A 17,955-nucleotide genomic window follows, 5' to 3' on the forward strand; every position below is an offset into this window, starting at 1 on the left:
CTTGATTGATTTATTGTTTCTTATTATTATTCCATACCTAATTTTATATATAAAAATTGTAGTGCACTTCACTTGAGAAGGACCACAACCACATGGTCGAAACGTTGTGAATTTGGAAATAAAGAATATTTGCTAGTTTGGTCAAACAAATCCTGTATATTTTTTAAGTTTATAAATAATAATTTTAAAAAATCCGTTATAGTTATGTTATTATAGTTCCATAGGTTTTCACTCTTATTATATTGTGAGTTCTTCCTATATAATTCTTTACCATTTTTTTAAGTGATTGTCTCATCTCGTCCCATATCTGAAAGAAAATTAAACATGAGCAATTATTAAATGTGGATAAAGCTCTGATTATACACACACAAATTAAAACATAGAAACTACATAATTTTTTCTGTCAATGCATAAAAAAACATTTCATTGACTCATATCTTTGCCAAAGTTACAAATATATTTTAGTATTAAAATAAATAGAATTCACATATGAATAATTGCCAACCTGTATAGCATTTATTACTTTGTTGTCGTGTAAATAAGAACTGCCATACCAATGTATGCAGACAAACTGATATTTGTCACAATTTATTTTAAAACATTCTCCTTTTTGAATTATAGCACTGAAAACAACATAAATTAATATATATATATTTGCAGGATAAGAAAGTAAAAGAATTACTGAACGGTTCAGATAATTTCAGATATAAATTATATTATACTGTTACGTCCAGACTCAAGGAAGGAAGAGTCGAAAGGAAAGACGTAACTACTTAAGTCGAACAACGCCAGGTAGTGCGTTTGTTCGACCCGAACGAACGTGTTTAGGCACCAAATAGGTCAACGACCGCGAGGGTCGCTCTTACGCTATTTAAAGGGCGTTCGCTCGGTGGTCCCTTTTCGGCAAGAGAATTTAATCTCTTTTGCGCGGGATGGGACCTTAGTGCGATCTCTGGACGGAGGTAATGAGAGCGGGTTAATCAATTAATTAAACGCGAGTTCATAATAAAATTAAGTTTTATATATAACTTAAGAAATATTTTTTAATCGGCTCTCAATATTAATAAATAATAAATAAATAAATATGATGTTTTAGAATTTTCCGTTGTAAGTTCGAGGTTAATTGATAATTAATCAATGGAACTCAGTAATCTCAAACCAAGAGATACTGTTCCGAAAAATTAAAAATTAATTTTCGCGCTTGGCTCTATTGGCCGACTTCTAAAACATCATATTTATTTATTTATTAAAAATTAAGTTTTATTCATATAAATAAAAACGGTGAAAAAACGGATACATAAGTAACAATTAACTCGCGCGCGGGATTTAATCTATAAATAGGTGTGTGTGTTTCGCGGGTGTTACATAAGTACGGAGGTCATCAATCGGGACATAAAGGGGGGAGAGTTTATTGTCTAAATATATTATGGTCCCGATTGGTTATTACAATAATTTTTCATTTTAATAATTAGGTAAAAATAAATATTAGAGTGTACGTGAGAGTATGTGCGGGTGGGTTTATTTTTATTTTTTTTTTTTTTTATTTATTTAATTTCGGAAATTTCAATAGTGGAGGGGGGAAGGAAAGCTTGAAGGATGTCGGCGGGGAATCCGATAGGATTGGGGTGGATAGGAGTAAACATGGGGATGAGAGTACCTGGGAGACTTCCTGCCACGATTCGCATGAACTGCTCTTCGTCTGGCTCCTCAGGACCGCAGGAATAAGTTCCTCATGGGAGAGGGAGATCTAAGATGGGGAAGGTTTCGAGTAGCCATTTATAGCATTGGTTCTCGTGGGGGAAAGGAATTCGTCCGATGTGTGCCTTTAAGAAGTCGAAGGCGTTAGTGTAATTAGTGGGAGATTCTTCCGCTTCTTGGCACGTGCAGCTTTCGCCACATATGTCGGGGGTTGAGGGGGAAGGAGAGCGACTGAGACAGGGAGAGGGAAGGTGGTTCTGAGGTGCTGGAGATGGAATGCGCGATGGCTCTGGAGAGGAAACCGAAGGGTAATGGGGAGTGTCAGGGTTTCTATTTCCGCTGTGCTTATTAATTATGTTAATATGTTCGGTGATTAAGCGCTCTAACAAGTCTTGAGTTGGACTATCGTCCGGGAATGAGTCAGCCGTAGCCCGAGCCACTTCTCGCCTCAAGCGTCGATTCCGCCGATTTCGCGAGTGTTTTATAACCCTTTTTGAATGCTGCTGGGTTTTGACTAAATAATGACAATGATAAGAAGCGAGTCTTCGAGGGAGTTCATGGATATAATATTTGCTCAATATATGTTTTTATAACTTCAATATTTATTTAATATATATATATATATATATATATATATATATATTATTGAAAAGTTTGCACTTCTATAATTCTGTTCGTTAGTATGGTGGGGGAAGTCAAAGAGGCTCACTCTGCAGTTACGCAGGGAACCCGCGAGATAAGGAGAGGTAGTGGGGCTCACTCTGCAGTTACGCAGGGAACCCGCGAGATAAGGAGAGGTAGTGGGGCTCACTCTGTAGTTACGCAGGGAACCCGCAAAATCAGGAGCTCGCACTGCAATTACGCAGGGAACCCGTGAGATCAGGAGCTCTCACTGCTATTATGCAGGGAACCCGACGGCGATAAGGAGAGCTTGAGGACGAGGGGGTTTAATGCGAACTTTTCTATAACGTCTGTTGGACAGTTAAATAAATAATAAATGTTAAATAATTTTATCCAAGAACTCCTTTTAGTAGGGTGATATAAAAAATAGACTTACTACTTGTAGTGAGCGTAGTATATATATATATTTCTTTTTCGTCTGCTTCTGGCGCTGGCTCTGGCTCTGGCTGGTCTATCCGATTGTTGTTATGCCGGAAGTTCACAGAGTTTCTCACTGAGTGTTCACGCTGATCTCACACTGAGAATTCGCACTGAGAATTCTTTCGCGCACTAAGTGTTGCGGTGAAAACGCAAGGAAACTGTGGATGTTCGACGAAAAACGATAAGTGACGCTCCGCAGAGAAGTTCGCGTTTATATCCCGGTTTTTGATTCACGCCCTCCGTTCCGCCTTTTGACAAAATCCTGCGAATAGAAGTTCATAATCGTGTTTTTAATATTTTTACTTTCCCTTTCTATGGGGAGCGTTGTAAGGATCGACGAATCAAAAGTTTAGTGCAGGCGTCTGCGAATCGGAGCTCGCTTTCCCAAAAACGGGGATGTCTCGAGATTTCGATATCGGCGGCGGTGTTTGTTGTTAGTTTTTCCTATATCGCGATATTTGCCGCTTTTATCGACGGGTTCTCGCTTTATTGCCCTCACGTGCGGCTTAGAGCTTGTTTGCTGAGAGGCGATGCGTGTGGCATCTTTTTAATCTTTATATTTTTCGCCGCTTCCTCGCGAGAGTACCCGCAGGTGTGCTATCTTATTTTGCACACTTTCGTTTTCATTATTTGTTTTCCCCTAATCTTACTAGGGAAGGATTTGCTTTCGGTGCGTTCCCGCCATCGTTGTGTTTTCCCGATTTACAATGTTTGTCGGTTTCTCGCGAGAGTTTCCGCTGCGGTGCCGCTTCGCTTAGCACGTTTAATTTTATCAATTCGTTGTTCTAGTTTTTCCCTCAAAGGTGGGCTCGCTTCCGGCCCGCTCTCGCCGTCTTTATGTTTTGCCGATATGTGATTTTAACTTATTATTCGCGAGGGTGTCGGCAAGAATCCGCTTTCGGCATCTTTCCGCCTGATCTTTTTTATTTACCGATTTTGTAATATTTATCGGTCGCTCACGATATCTGCAGCTGTCCGTTTCGCTGGGCACGTTTTCGTTTTATTATATACGTGCCGCTTAGATTATTATTATCTCTTTTCTTCCTTTTTTTATTTACCTAACAACAAACTTCGCCTTGGTCGTGGGAAAGAAAAGAATCGTGGAGTCCGCCGGACGTAACAATACTAACTATTTTGGTTCATATCGATAGTGTGTTGGTAAGTTGGGCAACTTTATCACATCGCAACGTAAACCAAGTCTTCTAGCCACGCTATGATATATTATGTATAAAACAATTTTTTGGCCACATTTATTTTTCAAGACCTATTACAGATATTACAAAAGTTAATTAAAGCGAGAGTATGTTTAATATGTATAACAAACATATGCTCACACAGCAATAGTTGGCCATAATTATAATAAGATCTATAATAACTTACATTATCTATACACATGTTCTCAAAATTTCTATATATATAAATGCATGATCGAAAGTTTAATTTGTCAAACATATATTCGTAGAGCATATCCATTATTTGCTTTTCTTCAGCATCATTCCATATATTCTCGTCGAAATTGTTGTTTTTCCAATAGTCTAATGTTTCAGCGAACGTCCAGAATATTGGATGATCGGGATGCTTTTCCTTGAGGCATTTCATTACCTCATGTGCCATTTTATCTAATGATGCTTTCACCTCCGAGTAAGATATACACTTTTGGGGTTGAATAAATTGTGCCATAAAAACAGCAGTTATTTCTAAAAGCTGCATTTTGCCAGGTTCTTCTAGAAATATTTTCCATTCTTGTCTCGTTTCGTGTAGTCTTCTATAGTGAGATCTCTTTATATTGCAATAATTCTCGATTAAATCGCGATTGGTTTTTCTGAAAAATTTATATATTAAGTATACAATAAATATATTAATCTATGAAGACAATAGTACTATAATATATGTATATCGAAATTCTACCGTGGTGATTGTGTAAGCAAATTGTAAAACTCATCAGTTAATAACATTTGAGAAAAGTAATATTTTTTGTTATCTTCGTCCATCTTATTAAATTTATTTAAATTTTTGGAATGTCTCGCCAATAAGATAGATGTGTCAAATTGTATCAAATAATCGAGTGATGTCTCGTCATTATTATATAATTATAATTATTATTAAATTATATAAATATAATTTATTATCAAAATAATGTTCATAAATTATATGAGACATATAATTCATAATTGCTTCGAACATTTTATGCCTTCTTCTAGAAAGTTTATGGGTTTCTTTCTCTCTTGTTCATCTTCGTCAAATTCTTTTAGAAGAAATTCCTTAAACTTCGTATAATATAATATCGCAGAAGGCCATCTGCAATACAAACAACAAATATTTTAAAAAGATTTCAAAATTACAATAAACAATTCTATTGCATCAGTATTTAATTTTTACAGAATACATATTTTTAATGCATATTTAAAATATTAGTCAAAATATAAATCGTTTTGTTTTAAGATAAAAATATAAAAAATATTATTTTTAAGTTTTTATTGCAATTAAATTTTAAACTAAAAATATACAACAATAAATACAATAAACAACGCAGTATTTACGCTTACATACACTTTTACAACTTTTTGTGCAGAATATTGTGAGAAATCGATTACATAAAAAAAATATAATGGTTGCATTTAAAAAATTCAAAGTGATTATGTTTTATTATCTTATATATTATACATATATAGTTTTTCATTATATTATAAAAATGTGTAGAAAAATGGGTAAATAAAAGTCAAAATGTGAAAATAAGCATTATTTTTAAAAAGCTTTACTTGTCTCGCAAATAACAATTTCCCAAAAAAATTTTTTAATTTAATATATTTTAATTTTATACATTAATAAAAATAATGTCTGCACACAATTTAAGTAAAATTGAAACGATGATTATCTCGAACGCGAGATAATCATCGTTATCAAAATTTGCACTTTTTCTATGTATTTCATACACATAAATAGCGTAATAAAATCTTATATTTTACGTTTGGAGCTGACTTGACAACTTTGGCAAGATTTGGCATTGTCTGGCAGAGCGCTAACATATCAGTAAGACCTCCGCTCGTTTAATTATTAGTGAATGCCACACCATAAGTAGCACATGAAGCTTTAAAACGTCTGCGATAACGTTGTCGTAGCTTAAACTGCAGCATTTTTGTCTACCACAGCTACTGCCACAACATCATTGTGACGTTTTGACAAAGTTGTAGCAGCAAAAATGGGACAACATTTTTAGGCTTTGAAAATGATGTCACAGCCATATGGTTGCACAGCTATTTTGCTGTAAAGACGTTATCATAGCCACATTAGTCGGAGTAAAGATATAAAAATAACGGATATAATTAATAAATGGATAATGTTTTTCATATGGTAAATTAATATTCAATAAAAGTTAAATTTTAATTTTAAAATTATGTAAAAAGATTGAAAAGAATATTTTAAAAAATTTTTTACTTTAACTGGGATTGAACTTCTGACAACCTTCGCTTCAAAAACTTAGGTAAACTTAGATTTAAAAAAAGATTAATTAATCATTGCAAATTATTACAATTTATAACTTACATATAAGTATACTAGAGCGGACGCAAATTCATAAGTACAGTGATTACAGAACTACATACAAATCCTTAAGTAATCATTTTAGAGCCGCATAAATGAACGCATTAGGTCCGCTGACCATCGCTGATATACGCAAAATTTAACATAAAAACTGATAGTCATGTTACTCCTTGCCTTTCTTAATAGTTGTCATGATGTCTTTACAATCATTAATACAGCTAAAATAGCTGTGGCTAAATTTTTGCTTTTTATTATTGCTATCACAACAAATTCATAGCAATTAATGCAGTTAAAATCGCTGTGGCTAGTTTTGGTTTTTTTTATTGCTGTCACAACGACTCTACAGCTTTTTATACAGCTAAAATAGCTGTGGCTACATTTTGGCTTTTCTGATCGCTGTCACAGCGACTTTACAGCTGTTAATACAGCTAAAATAGCTTTGGCTACATTTTGGCTTTTCTGATCGCTGTCACAGCGACTTTACAGCTATTAATACAGCTAAAATAGCTGTGGCTACATTTTGGCTTTTCTGATCGCTGTCACAGCGACTTTACAGCTGTTAATACAGCTAAAATAGCTTTGGCTACATTTTGGCTTTTCTGATCGCTGTCACAGCGACTTTACAGCTGTTAATACAGCTAAAATAGCTTTGGCTACATTTTGGCTTTTCTGGTCGCTATCACAGCGACTTTACAGCTATTAATACAGCTAAAATAGCTGTGGCTACATTTTGGCTTTTCTGATCGCTGTCACAGCGACTTTACAGCTGTTAATACAGCTAAAATAGCTGTGGCTGTATTTTGACTTTTTTATTAACTATCACAGCGCTTTTGCAGTTAAAAATCCAGCAAAATAGCATTTGCTGTCAAATAGATATAATTAAGGCTAGCAGGGCGTTATACCAGCTACATTTTTGCTGTCGCAGCGAATATAGCCAGACTGTTTTACTTGGGGCATTCATATGCATATATGAGGCGCAAGCATGACCCTGATATGTATTATTTTAACAATTCTTTGGATAAGGCTGTGGCGTAACAAACTTGCATGGTGCTGATAAGTGTCGCGACGCCGACAAAGCAATTTCTAGCAGGAAAATTTTGCAAACAAAAGAATTACCTCTGACAAAGCTTCTTTTCCATAAAATTTTCATATTTGGCTGCAAACTGGAAACGCTTGCACGTACATCTGAAGCTATTCATATCTTCAATAGTGATAATACTGTATCTAAGAATGATTTCTATCAGCTCGTTAGGTAAGCACATTATCGTAGTCATTATGAAAAAGTTTCAATGACACGCAAGAAAATATAATGAATCAAAGTGATCACAAGAAACAATTCGCCTAATTAATTTTCTGCTTTTGAAAAATACACCAATCTGTTGTACTGCTCCTATGTATATGGCGATGTAAAGAGCACAAGCACGTGTTTCATGTACACTACAACAGTTTCCACACTCTGTCCACTCTTATACTGAAATCCTTACCTGAAAAGTGCTTGTGCATTGTGTTTCTTCCTACAATAGAGTTGTCACGTGACATGTCTTGCGCACAAAAATAGGAACGAAATTTAAAAACTGAGAACACGCTATTTTCATTGTACTTATATGCCTTTAAGATAGAAAAAGCTAAAGAATTAAAGAAGTACTACATACCACGGTCTCGCAGATTTTAAAATAAACACGTATTTTAATTATTGTAATTCAGACAGTAATGTTAAACAAATGAATTCAAGTGTGTTGTGCACAACAGTAAATATCTTTACAGCATCAGCAAATATCTTTATAATTATGCATAAAAAATATTGTAACAGTCGGGAATATTCCACGAGAAGGAGCAGCTTGTCAAATATTTATTTTCATCATTTTATATTTGAACAATTTTTGTAATTCTTGAAAAAAAAATTTTATACTTTTATAATTAATAGATGTTTAGTGCATTCTAAATATTGCATAATGTAATAAATATTATTAATTTTGCATATAACAAAAATAAATAAATGACTAAATTAAAAAATAGAGCAAAATGAATATATATGAAACCTGTTCGGAATCTTTAAAGAGTATTCACAGCGGTAACGCGCGCACACGATAAAGTCAGGTATGCACACAGACTGACGACACAAAAGAAATCGAAGACTTGATTTTACACAAAATAAACAGCACTATATTTACAGAATGTAATTTACAGAGTTTTTGCGCGACGAACTAAGGTCGCGCCGACGCGGAGCGCAGTTGCAAGAAGTGCAACAACGAGAACAAGAGTATTGCCCGTGAAAAAGCGCGGTACAAAGTACTTTTTAAGAGAACGCTCGCATTATCGATCCGCACAGAAGGCTTCAAGACAAGAGAGTGTTTGTTCGACGGGCAAACGGCTTTATCCCGCCGACCTTCGAGAAGGTTCCGATACGAAATCAACGAACTTTTGATTTCGTTACGTGGCGATATGGAATCCTCTCGAGAGTCGGAGGACAAAACCGTTTATCATCGTTTGTTTGTGTTTAACGACGATTTTAACAGCGACGGTATTTCGAGCGCGGGAAAGCGCGCTACGGCGCGCGGTGGCGATCGGCGCACCGGCGGCGCCGCGCGAAGCCGCGCAAAATACGAAAGCTAGAAAAGCGCAATTATTGCCCCCTTAGTTTCGGTACCTGCAAACCGGAGTTTATTGCACACGCATTCCCTCTCTCTCTCTCTCTCTCTCTCTCTCTCTCTCTCTCTCTCTCTCTCTCTCTCTCTCTCTCTCTCTCTCTCTCTCTCTCTCTCTCTCTCTCCCTCTCCCTCTCCCTCTCCCTCTCCCTCTCCCTCTCCCTCTCCCTCTCCCTCTCCCTCTCCCTCTCCCTCTCCCTCTCCCTCTCCCTCTCCCTCTCCCTCTCCCTCTCCCTCTCCCTCTCCCTCTCCCTCTCCCTCTCCCTCTCCCTCTCCCTCTCCCTCTCCCTCTCCCTCTCCCTCTCCCTCTCCCTCTCCCTCTCCCTCTCCCTCTCCCTCTCCCTCTCCCTCTCCCTCTCCCTCTCCCTCTCCCTCTCCCTCTCCCTCTCCCTCTCCCTCTCCCTCTCCCTCTCCCTCTCCCTCTCCCTCTCCCTCTCCCTCTCCTCTCCCTCTCCCTCTCCCTCTCCTCTCCCTCTCCCTCTCCCTCTCCCTCTCCCTCTCCTCTCCCTCTCCCTCTCCCTCTCCCTCTCCTCTCCCTCCCCCTCCCCCTCCCCTCCCCTCCCCTCCCCCTCCCCCTCCCCTCTCCCTCTCCCTCTCCCTCTCCCTCTCCCTCTCCCTCTCCCCTCTCCCTCTCCCTCTCCCTCTCTCTCTCTCTCTCCCTCTCCCTCTCCCTCTCTCTCTCTCTCTCTTTTCTGAGAGAAGACGTGTCAAACATCGCTCTGCAAAAGTGATAACGTTTAAGTGATTATATAGTGAGGGAGAGTGGCGAAAAAGTATTGAAGTAATAGTTGCATAGACCGGGAATAGACATGAGTGTTATCTAACAGGAATATGCTGATTTGTGAGCGTGAGAGTTATATTTCTTGTATGAGGCATCGAGATTTCACGCGACAGGTAGACATTAAAGGTGGACACAAAGCGCTGACGTGTGAATTTGGACACAGGTAATTGACCGCCTATGCTGGTATTAACAGCTTCGGCCGGTAATTATCGATATGAACGATGAATATGACGAGTATCGATGCTCGGCATGTAAGAAGGCAATAAAAAATCAGGTTGTTGCATGTAAATCTTGTATTAAACTGTTTTACCATCCAGGATGTGCAAGTAAACATAAAATTTATGATAGAAATCGCGAACTGGTGTCGTGTCCTGGCCCATTTGAGAAATTTACAATTGAAAGTGAAGCAGATATGAAGAAGGCACCGGCAGCAGCGGGGAGCAGCAGGGAAAGACAAGGATCTACAGGATCTACGGGTTCGTTTACGACATCAAGCAGTGGAAATAGAATATCAGGAGCGAGTGGATCATCGAGTATTGACGTAAAAATAGATTGGCTTGTAAAAACTGTGAAAGAAATAAAAGACGAAACAGCATGTAAGAAGGAAATTAAAATGATGGTTAAGGAAATAGTTCGAGAAGAATTTGGAAGTATTAAACAAGAACTGGAAGACTTGAGAAGAATTATACAAGGAGGAGCGGGTGGACTGGCAGGAGGAGCTCAAAGATGTTATAGTGAAGCAGTTAAAGAGAAGAAAAAAGAAAATATTATAATTGTCAAACCCAAGGTGCAACAGGAGAGTGAAGCAACTAAAAAACTGATAAAAGAAAAGGTAGGTATATCAAGAATATGGCTATGGGAATAACGAAGTTAAAAAAAGGAAGTAAGGGAACAGTGATTCTCGGCTGTGAGACTGGAGAAGAAATGGAAAAGCTAAAGGCGACAGTACAAGCTAAGCTGGGCGAGAATTTTAACGTTACTGAGTCACCGCGGATGAAACCTAAGATAAAAATTGTCAATATTGGCGAGGAAGAAATGGAGTTGAATGATGATGATTTAATAGGTACAATTAAGAAGCAGAACAAAATTGACGTGAAAAATGAAGGAATTCATATGCGAATAGTGAAGAGAATAGTTAAAGAGAAAATAAATGAGAAAGATCAGTCCGGAAGAAGAGGAAAAGATGGTATCGTAATAATTGAAGCAGATGAAGAGACTCATGAAGTAATGTTGAGAAAAGGGAAACTGAATGTAGGATGGAGAAAGTGTCCTGCATTCAATCACATTAACATTAAAAGATGTTTTAAATGCAGGGGTTATTATCATATTGCAAAGAATTGTACGCGTAATGAAACATGTCACAAATGTGCAGGAAATCACAAGGTGAGTGAATGTACAGCGACAAAGAAAAGATGTATAAATTGTATGTTTAAGATTCAAACATACAATTTGAAAATAAATGATGAGCATGGCGCACTTGATCCGGAATGTCCGACTTTCAAGAGGGCGATACAGGAGGAGAAGAGGAGGGCCGGATGGGAGGAAGATAAATAGCAACTACAGAAGGAAACGGAATTAATACTATATACAAATGCGCAAAGTTTGATGGCGCATAAAGACGAGATACAGCATCAGATTATGAAGAAAATGAATCTTGCGTTCATAGCGTTATCAGAAATCAGAGTGACTGCTGAAATTGAAGACTGTGAAGTGAACGCACCGGGGTATAGTATGATTAGATGTGATGCTGAAAACAGAAATACAGGAGGGGTTCTTTTATATGTAAGGGACGATATTAAATATGAGATAGTATTAGTAAAAAAGTTAGAAGCGAATTGTTGGTGTGCTGCGATTGAGGTGAAAGATAAATTGTATAAAGGAGTGATAACAGTAATATATCATTCACCGAGTTCATCGCATGGTGAGTTCGTAAGATTTCTGGAGGATATAATAGAAGAATTAATAATACGGGGAGAATGTATAGTAATAGAAGACTTTAATATAGATATTATGTTGGACTCGTTTTATACAAAGAAGTTACAAACGACAATGTTGAGCTTAGGCATGAAACAATATGTAAATAAACCGACGAGAATTACGAAAGATAGTAAGACAATTATAGATTTAATTTACGCTAATAATAAAATAGAAGTGCAAGTAATTCATGAACCTAAAATAACGGACCATGCGTGGTTAAAAGTTGATCTTAATGCGAATAAAATTGATAATAAATACAGAGAATTTAATGCTAGGAATTTTAAAGAGTTTAATGTAGATGAATTTATTAAATTAGTGGAAAATAAATTAGGAAAAAGCCAAGATATGAATGTCAGTGTGAGAGCGAAGAAACTTGTCGATAATATAGTAGATGCGTTGGATGCTACAGCACCTAGAAAAAAATTTAGAATTCCGAAAATATGGGAAGGGAAAAAGTGGTTTTCGGATGAAATAAGGGAAGCAGCGGCTAAAAGGGATGAGGCGTACAGTAAAGCGTTGTATGATGACACGGATGAAAATTGGTCACAGTTTAAAATCGAAAGAAATGCAGTGGTTAAACTAATCAGGACAAAGAAAAAAGAATACTATGAAAATATGATAGATCATAACAAGGGAAATCCGACATCTATGTGGAAAACCTTAAAAGAAATAATAAGGGGCGTACCAACGGGTACAAAAAAAATAGAGAATATAGATTTTGAAATATTAGATAATACTGAAGGGTGCAATATAGCTAATAAATTTAATTTATATTATATACAGAGTATTGAGAACATAGTAAAATCTATAAGTAGAGATAAGTTAGGAAGTCCAGGTAAAAGAATTATTTTTGTTATTGAAAGCGAGGGAATAATGGAAAATTTTGAGATGATTAGAATAGAGCATTTACAAAAAATTGTTATGGAACTACCAAAAAAGAAAGGCACGGAGGAGGGATTAACTAGTGATATACTTAAAGCAGTATTTTATGTAATAAAAGAGGAATTTATTGATATAATAAATAACTCTTTGAGGGAAGGTTGCTGTCCAGAAGGTTGGAAAACGTCTACGATAATACCGATTCCAAAAATAGAAAAAGCCAGAAAAGCAAGTGAATTTAGGCCTATTAATATGTTACCAATATTCGAGAAAGTATTAGAATTAGTAGTTAAAAAGCAAATTGAGGCGTATTTAGAAGATAACTGTATTATAACAGAACATCAGTCAGGTTTTAGAAAACAGTATTCGTGTGAAACAGCGATTCAAACAGTCATTGACGAATGGAAACTGGTAGTTAGTGAGGCAAAAATGGTGGGGGTAATTTTCATGGATCTCAAGCGAGCATTTGAAACGATAGAGAAAGACTGTTAGAGAAATTATATCAATATGGAATTAGAGGAACAGCTTTAGAATGGTTAAGATCATATTTAAAGAATAGAACACAGCAGGTACGATTTAACAATGAATGGTCTACATTATTGGCCACAGAATATGGAGTACCACAGGGATCTGTATTAGGACCTTTGTTATTTATAATATATATAAACGATATAATTAAAGTCTGTCCGGAGGGATGTAGTATAAAAATGTTTGCAGACGATACGCTAGTGTATGTGACTGGAGGGAGTAGTGCGGAATTAGAAAGAAAAATGAATATGGCATTTGTTACAGTGGAAAGATGGATGAATACAAATAAGTTAAAAATGAACGCAGGGAAAACGAAATATATGATAGTTCGAAGTGTACGAAAAGAACTGAGAGGTAACATTACACTGAAATGTTTGGATGGAACGGAGATAGAGCGTGTGGAAAGAATGAAATATCTAGGCATAATTATTGACGATAGGTTAAGATTTAAGGACCACTGTGATTATATGCTAAAGAAAATAGGGAAAAAAGTGAGTTTTTTAAATAGAATAGGTAACTACATATCGGCATACACTAGATGTATTATATATAAGTCAATCATAGCGCCTCACTTTGAGTATTGTGCGACGCTGTTAATTGATATGGGAGAAACACAACTGAATGAATTGCAAAAAGCGCAAAACCGGGCCATGAGGGTCATATTGCAATGTGATAGATATACCAAAGTGGAGAGTATGCTGCAAGCGCTGCAGTTTATGTCCATAAGACAGAGGCTGAATTATAATGTGTGTATATTTATCTTTAAGATTTTAAAGAATATGTTACCGGATCAATTAAGAAATAAGTTAACAATAGTGGGAAAAGAGAATGAAAGACAGACACGGCAAGCTGGGGACATTGTGGTACAATTTCGTAGGACAACGAGTGCACAGAAGAGTATGTTTTATGAGGGAGTGAAAATGTACAATGCCTTACCAGCTGAAATAAGACGAATCAAAGAACTGGAAGCGTTTAAGCGAGAGTTAAAGGAGTATAATGTAATTAATGTAAATTAGACTTGTATTTTACAAATAGCTGAGAAAGCTAATAAATATCAATCAATCAAAAAAATCTCTCTCTCTCTCCCTCTCTCCCTCCCTCTCTCCCTCTCTCTCTCCCTCCCTCTCTCCCTCCCTCTCTCCCTCCCTCTCTCCCTCCCTCTCTCCCTCCCTCTCTCCCTCCCTCTCTCCCTCCCTCTCTCCCTCCCTCTCTCCCTCTCTCCCTCTCTCCCTCTCTCCCTCCCTCCCTCCCTCTCTCTCTCCCTCTCTCTCTCCCTCCCTCTCTCTCTCCCTCCCTCTCTCCCTCTCTCTCTCCCTCTCTCTCTCCCTCTCTCTCTCCCTCCCTCTCTCTCTCTCTCCCTCCCTCTCTCTCTCTCTCTCTCTCTCTCTCTCTCTCTCTCTCTCTCTCTCTCTCTCTCTCTCTCTCTCTCTCTCTCTCTTTTCTCAACAAAACCAAAATAATAAAATATTACACTATATTATGCACAAAGAAAGATTGAAGAATAAACAGATGAGAGTATTTTCAATAAGGACGCATTTAATGATATTATTTTTTTCTATGTAATAAATTTTATTATTTCTAGTAAAAATTATGTAATATGTTTGTTCATTGTTGAAATTGAAATTACAACAGTGATTTAACAATACACATTGCACAGTGACAATTCACAATACATAAAACAGTTCAAGGGACATATATAGCACATAAGAGTCTGACGTATTGTACAATATAACACGTGTATCTTCATATCAGTGTCATTTGATTATCACATTGGTACAACAATCTGTAGATTCATTACATTTGTGTATCATTTTTACTACATATTTTGAGTATTATATTTAACTATTTTTTAAACCAAAATGTGAGCTAGGAACGTTAAGATGAGACTTTAATTGATTTTTTTGTCAATAAATGCCTAAATAGATTATTAAAACAAATTAAATTACAGGTGGTCAAATTAAAGATAATTATAATTCGTAATTATATACGTGTCAGAGAGAAACCTTATACAAAGATTTTTTTTATTATTATTAATAATAATTAGAAAAAATATCCGTTATTGTTATAGTCATATTCCATAGGTTTCCACTCTTATTACTCTGTGAGTTCTTATATATTTATTTATTGTTACCTCAAGTAAATGTCTCATTTCGTCCCATATCTGAAAATAAAGGATATTAAACATGAGCAAATATTAAATGTGGACAAAGCTCTGATTACACACATAAATTGAAAAATAGAAACTATATATAATTTTTTCTGTCTATGCATAAAGGAATATTTCATTGACTCATATTTTTGCCAAAGTTACAAATATATTTTAGTATTAAAATAAATAAAAATCACATATAAATAATTGCCAACCTGTATAGCATTTATTACTTTGTTGCAAGATTTGTGTGAATAAAATCTGTCAAACATCTGTACGTTGACAAGACAATACGGGAATTTCCCAAACTCTATTCTAAAACATCTTCCTTTTCTTGGCACTGAAAACAATACAAATTATATATATGTAAATATATATGTGTTGATGATAAAAGAGTTTATCGAACGATTCAGATAATTCCAAACATAATATTATACCCACTATTCTGCTTTGCAAAATAAAGCGGCAGGGTAGTTATTTATCTTTATCACATCGCAACGTAAACCGAGTCTCCTGGCCACGCTGTGATATATTATATATAAAATAATATTTTCGCCACATTTATTTTTTAAGACCTATTACAGATATTACATAACAAAAATGAATTAGAGAATATGTTAATATATAATAAACATATAGCCATGCTTACAGCAGTAGTTGACCATAATTATAATATAATCTATAATAATTTACATCATCTATACACATGTTGTCCAAATTTGAGTTGTCCCATCTGCATGGTCGAAAGTTTAATGTGTCAAAAATATATTCATCCAGCGTATCTATTATTTGCGTCCCTTCAATTTCGTTCCATAAATTTGCATCGTCGATATTATTGTTTCTCCAATAGTTTAAATTTTCAGTGGACATCGAGAATATCGGATGATCGGGATGCTTTTCTTTGAGGCATTTCATTACCTCATGTGCCATTTTATCTAATGATGCTTTTACTTCCGAGTAAGCTGTACACTTTTGGGGATTAATAAATAGCGCCAAATAAACAGCAGTTAATTCCAAAAGCCGCATTTTGCCAGGTCGTTCTAGAAATTCATTCCACGCTTCTCTCACTAAACGTAGTCTCTTATAGTAAGACTTTTTTATATTGCAATATCTTTCGATTAAATTGCGACCATTTCTTCTGAAAAATTTACATATTAAACATGCAATAAGTACATTAATCTATGAAATTAATAATACTATAATATATGTTAAATCTTACTGTGAAGATTGTGTAAGCAGGTTTTTAATCTCATCAATAAACAATGATACACCAAAGAGATATGTTATTATCAATACGTTCTCAGTACTTAAATTAAATAAAAAATTAGAGATGGTTCTTGAAATAGTCTCTAAATTAGCTATGTCAAATTTTATTAAATTATCGATTGACATCTCATCAAAATTATTAGACAATATATTGTCATAATAATGTTTATAAATTATATGAGACATATTACTTCGTAATTGCCTCGAACAATCTATGCCTGCTTCTATAAAGTTTTTGGGTTTTTTATCCTTTTGTCTGTTCTCTTTAAACTCTATTTGCAAAACTTTCTTATGCTTTTTATAATATGTCTTCGCAAGAGGCCATCTGCAATACAAACAAATAATATTAATAAAATTATTAAATAATTTTAATAAAACATTTTGAAAATTACACTAAACAATGCTACTGCATCAGTATAAATTTATCTTAAATGCAAAATATTTAGAATATTAGTCAAAATATAAATCTTTTTGTTTTAAGATCAAAAATATAAAATATATTACACACATCTTTAAATATAAATTGCAATTAAATTTTATCTTTGGAATATACAATAAACAAAGCTGTATTTACGTTACAGCGTTATTATGTAACTATAACAAATTATTCCTTAACCTTTACATTTCATATTTATAGATCAGTATAGTTTAATTAATAAAATTAATTAATACAATAATAAAATAATTAATAAAACATAAATAAAAAAATTTTTCTTTTGTTCTTAATATTTCTCTTTTTTTCATTATATTATATTATCAATATTATATTAAATATATGATATATGTATGTATGTTATAGATATTATTTTTTCATTATATTATAAAGATACATAAGAAAATAAGTCTAGACGTAGCGAAAGGATTATTTTAATAATACTATTTTAATATAATCGATAGTTGTTTGCAAATAGCAATCATGAAAAAAAAGAAGATAAAAATTTAACTATAAATATAAAATATGAAAATTAATCTTTTTATATATTGAAAAATGTGGTATCTGCACATTTATACAATTTAAGTACAATTCAACATTTCGAACGCGAGATATTTGCAATAATTGCACTTTTTCGATGTATTTCAGACACAAAGCATACAAAAATCTCATATGTTGAAGTTTAATAATTAAAACGAACAACAAGAAAGTAATGAAAAACGAAAATATGGTAGAAGGAATACTAGAAATATTAGTAAAAAACCGAAATAATTGATTGTTTTTAGTTTTAGAAATACAATAATAAAAAAATTTCGATTTTTACGATTATTCGATGTAGAATAGTGATTAAAGAAGAATGAGCGATGAAGATCGGGAAATTATTTAATAATATAGATTGTATATTTATATAGACATGTTTTGTGTTTGAGGAATAAAAATGTCCAAAAGTTTTGAACTT

The 17,955-nt window shown here is 34.8% G+C and overlaps 1 protein-coding gene across 1 annotated transcript in view; it reads left to right on the forward strand.

The window, feature by feature from the left end:
* Nucleotides 1–10,381: 10,381 nt before the first annotated feature.
* The window catches only part of LOC145937809 (uncharacterized), a 30,424-nt gene continuing 22,850 nt past the window's right edge, over nt 10,382–17,955 (forward strand). Inside the window, exon 1 of the mRNA XM_083041181.1 lies at nt 10,382–10,565. Within this exon, the coding sequence (XP_082897307.1) occupies nt 10,382–10,565 (184 nt within the window). The remainder of the gene's footprint in view (nt 10,566–17,955) is intronic.

This window comes from Prenolepis imparis, unplaced genomic scaffold (genome assembly GCF_030444845.1).
Source record: "Prenolepis imparis isolate NDT839.2.m4 unplaced genomic scaffold, iyPreImpa1.0 SCAF_6, whole genome shotgun sequence".
Classification (NCBI taxonomy): Eukaryota; Metazoa; Arthropoda; class Insecta; order Hymenoptera; family Formicidae; genus Prenolepis; species Prenolepis imparis.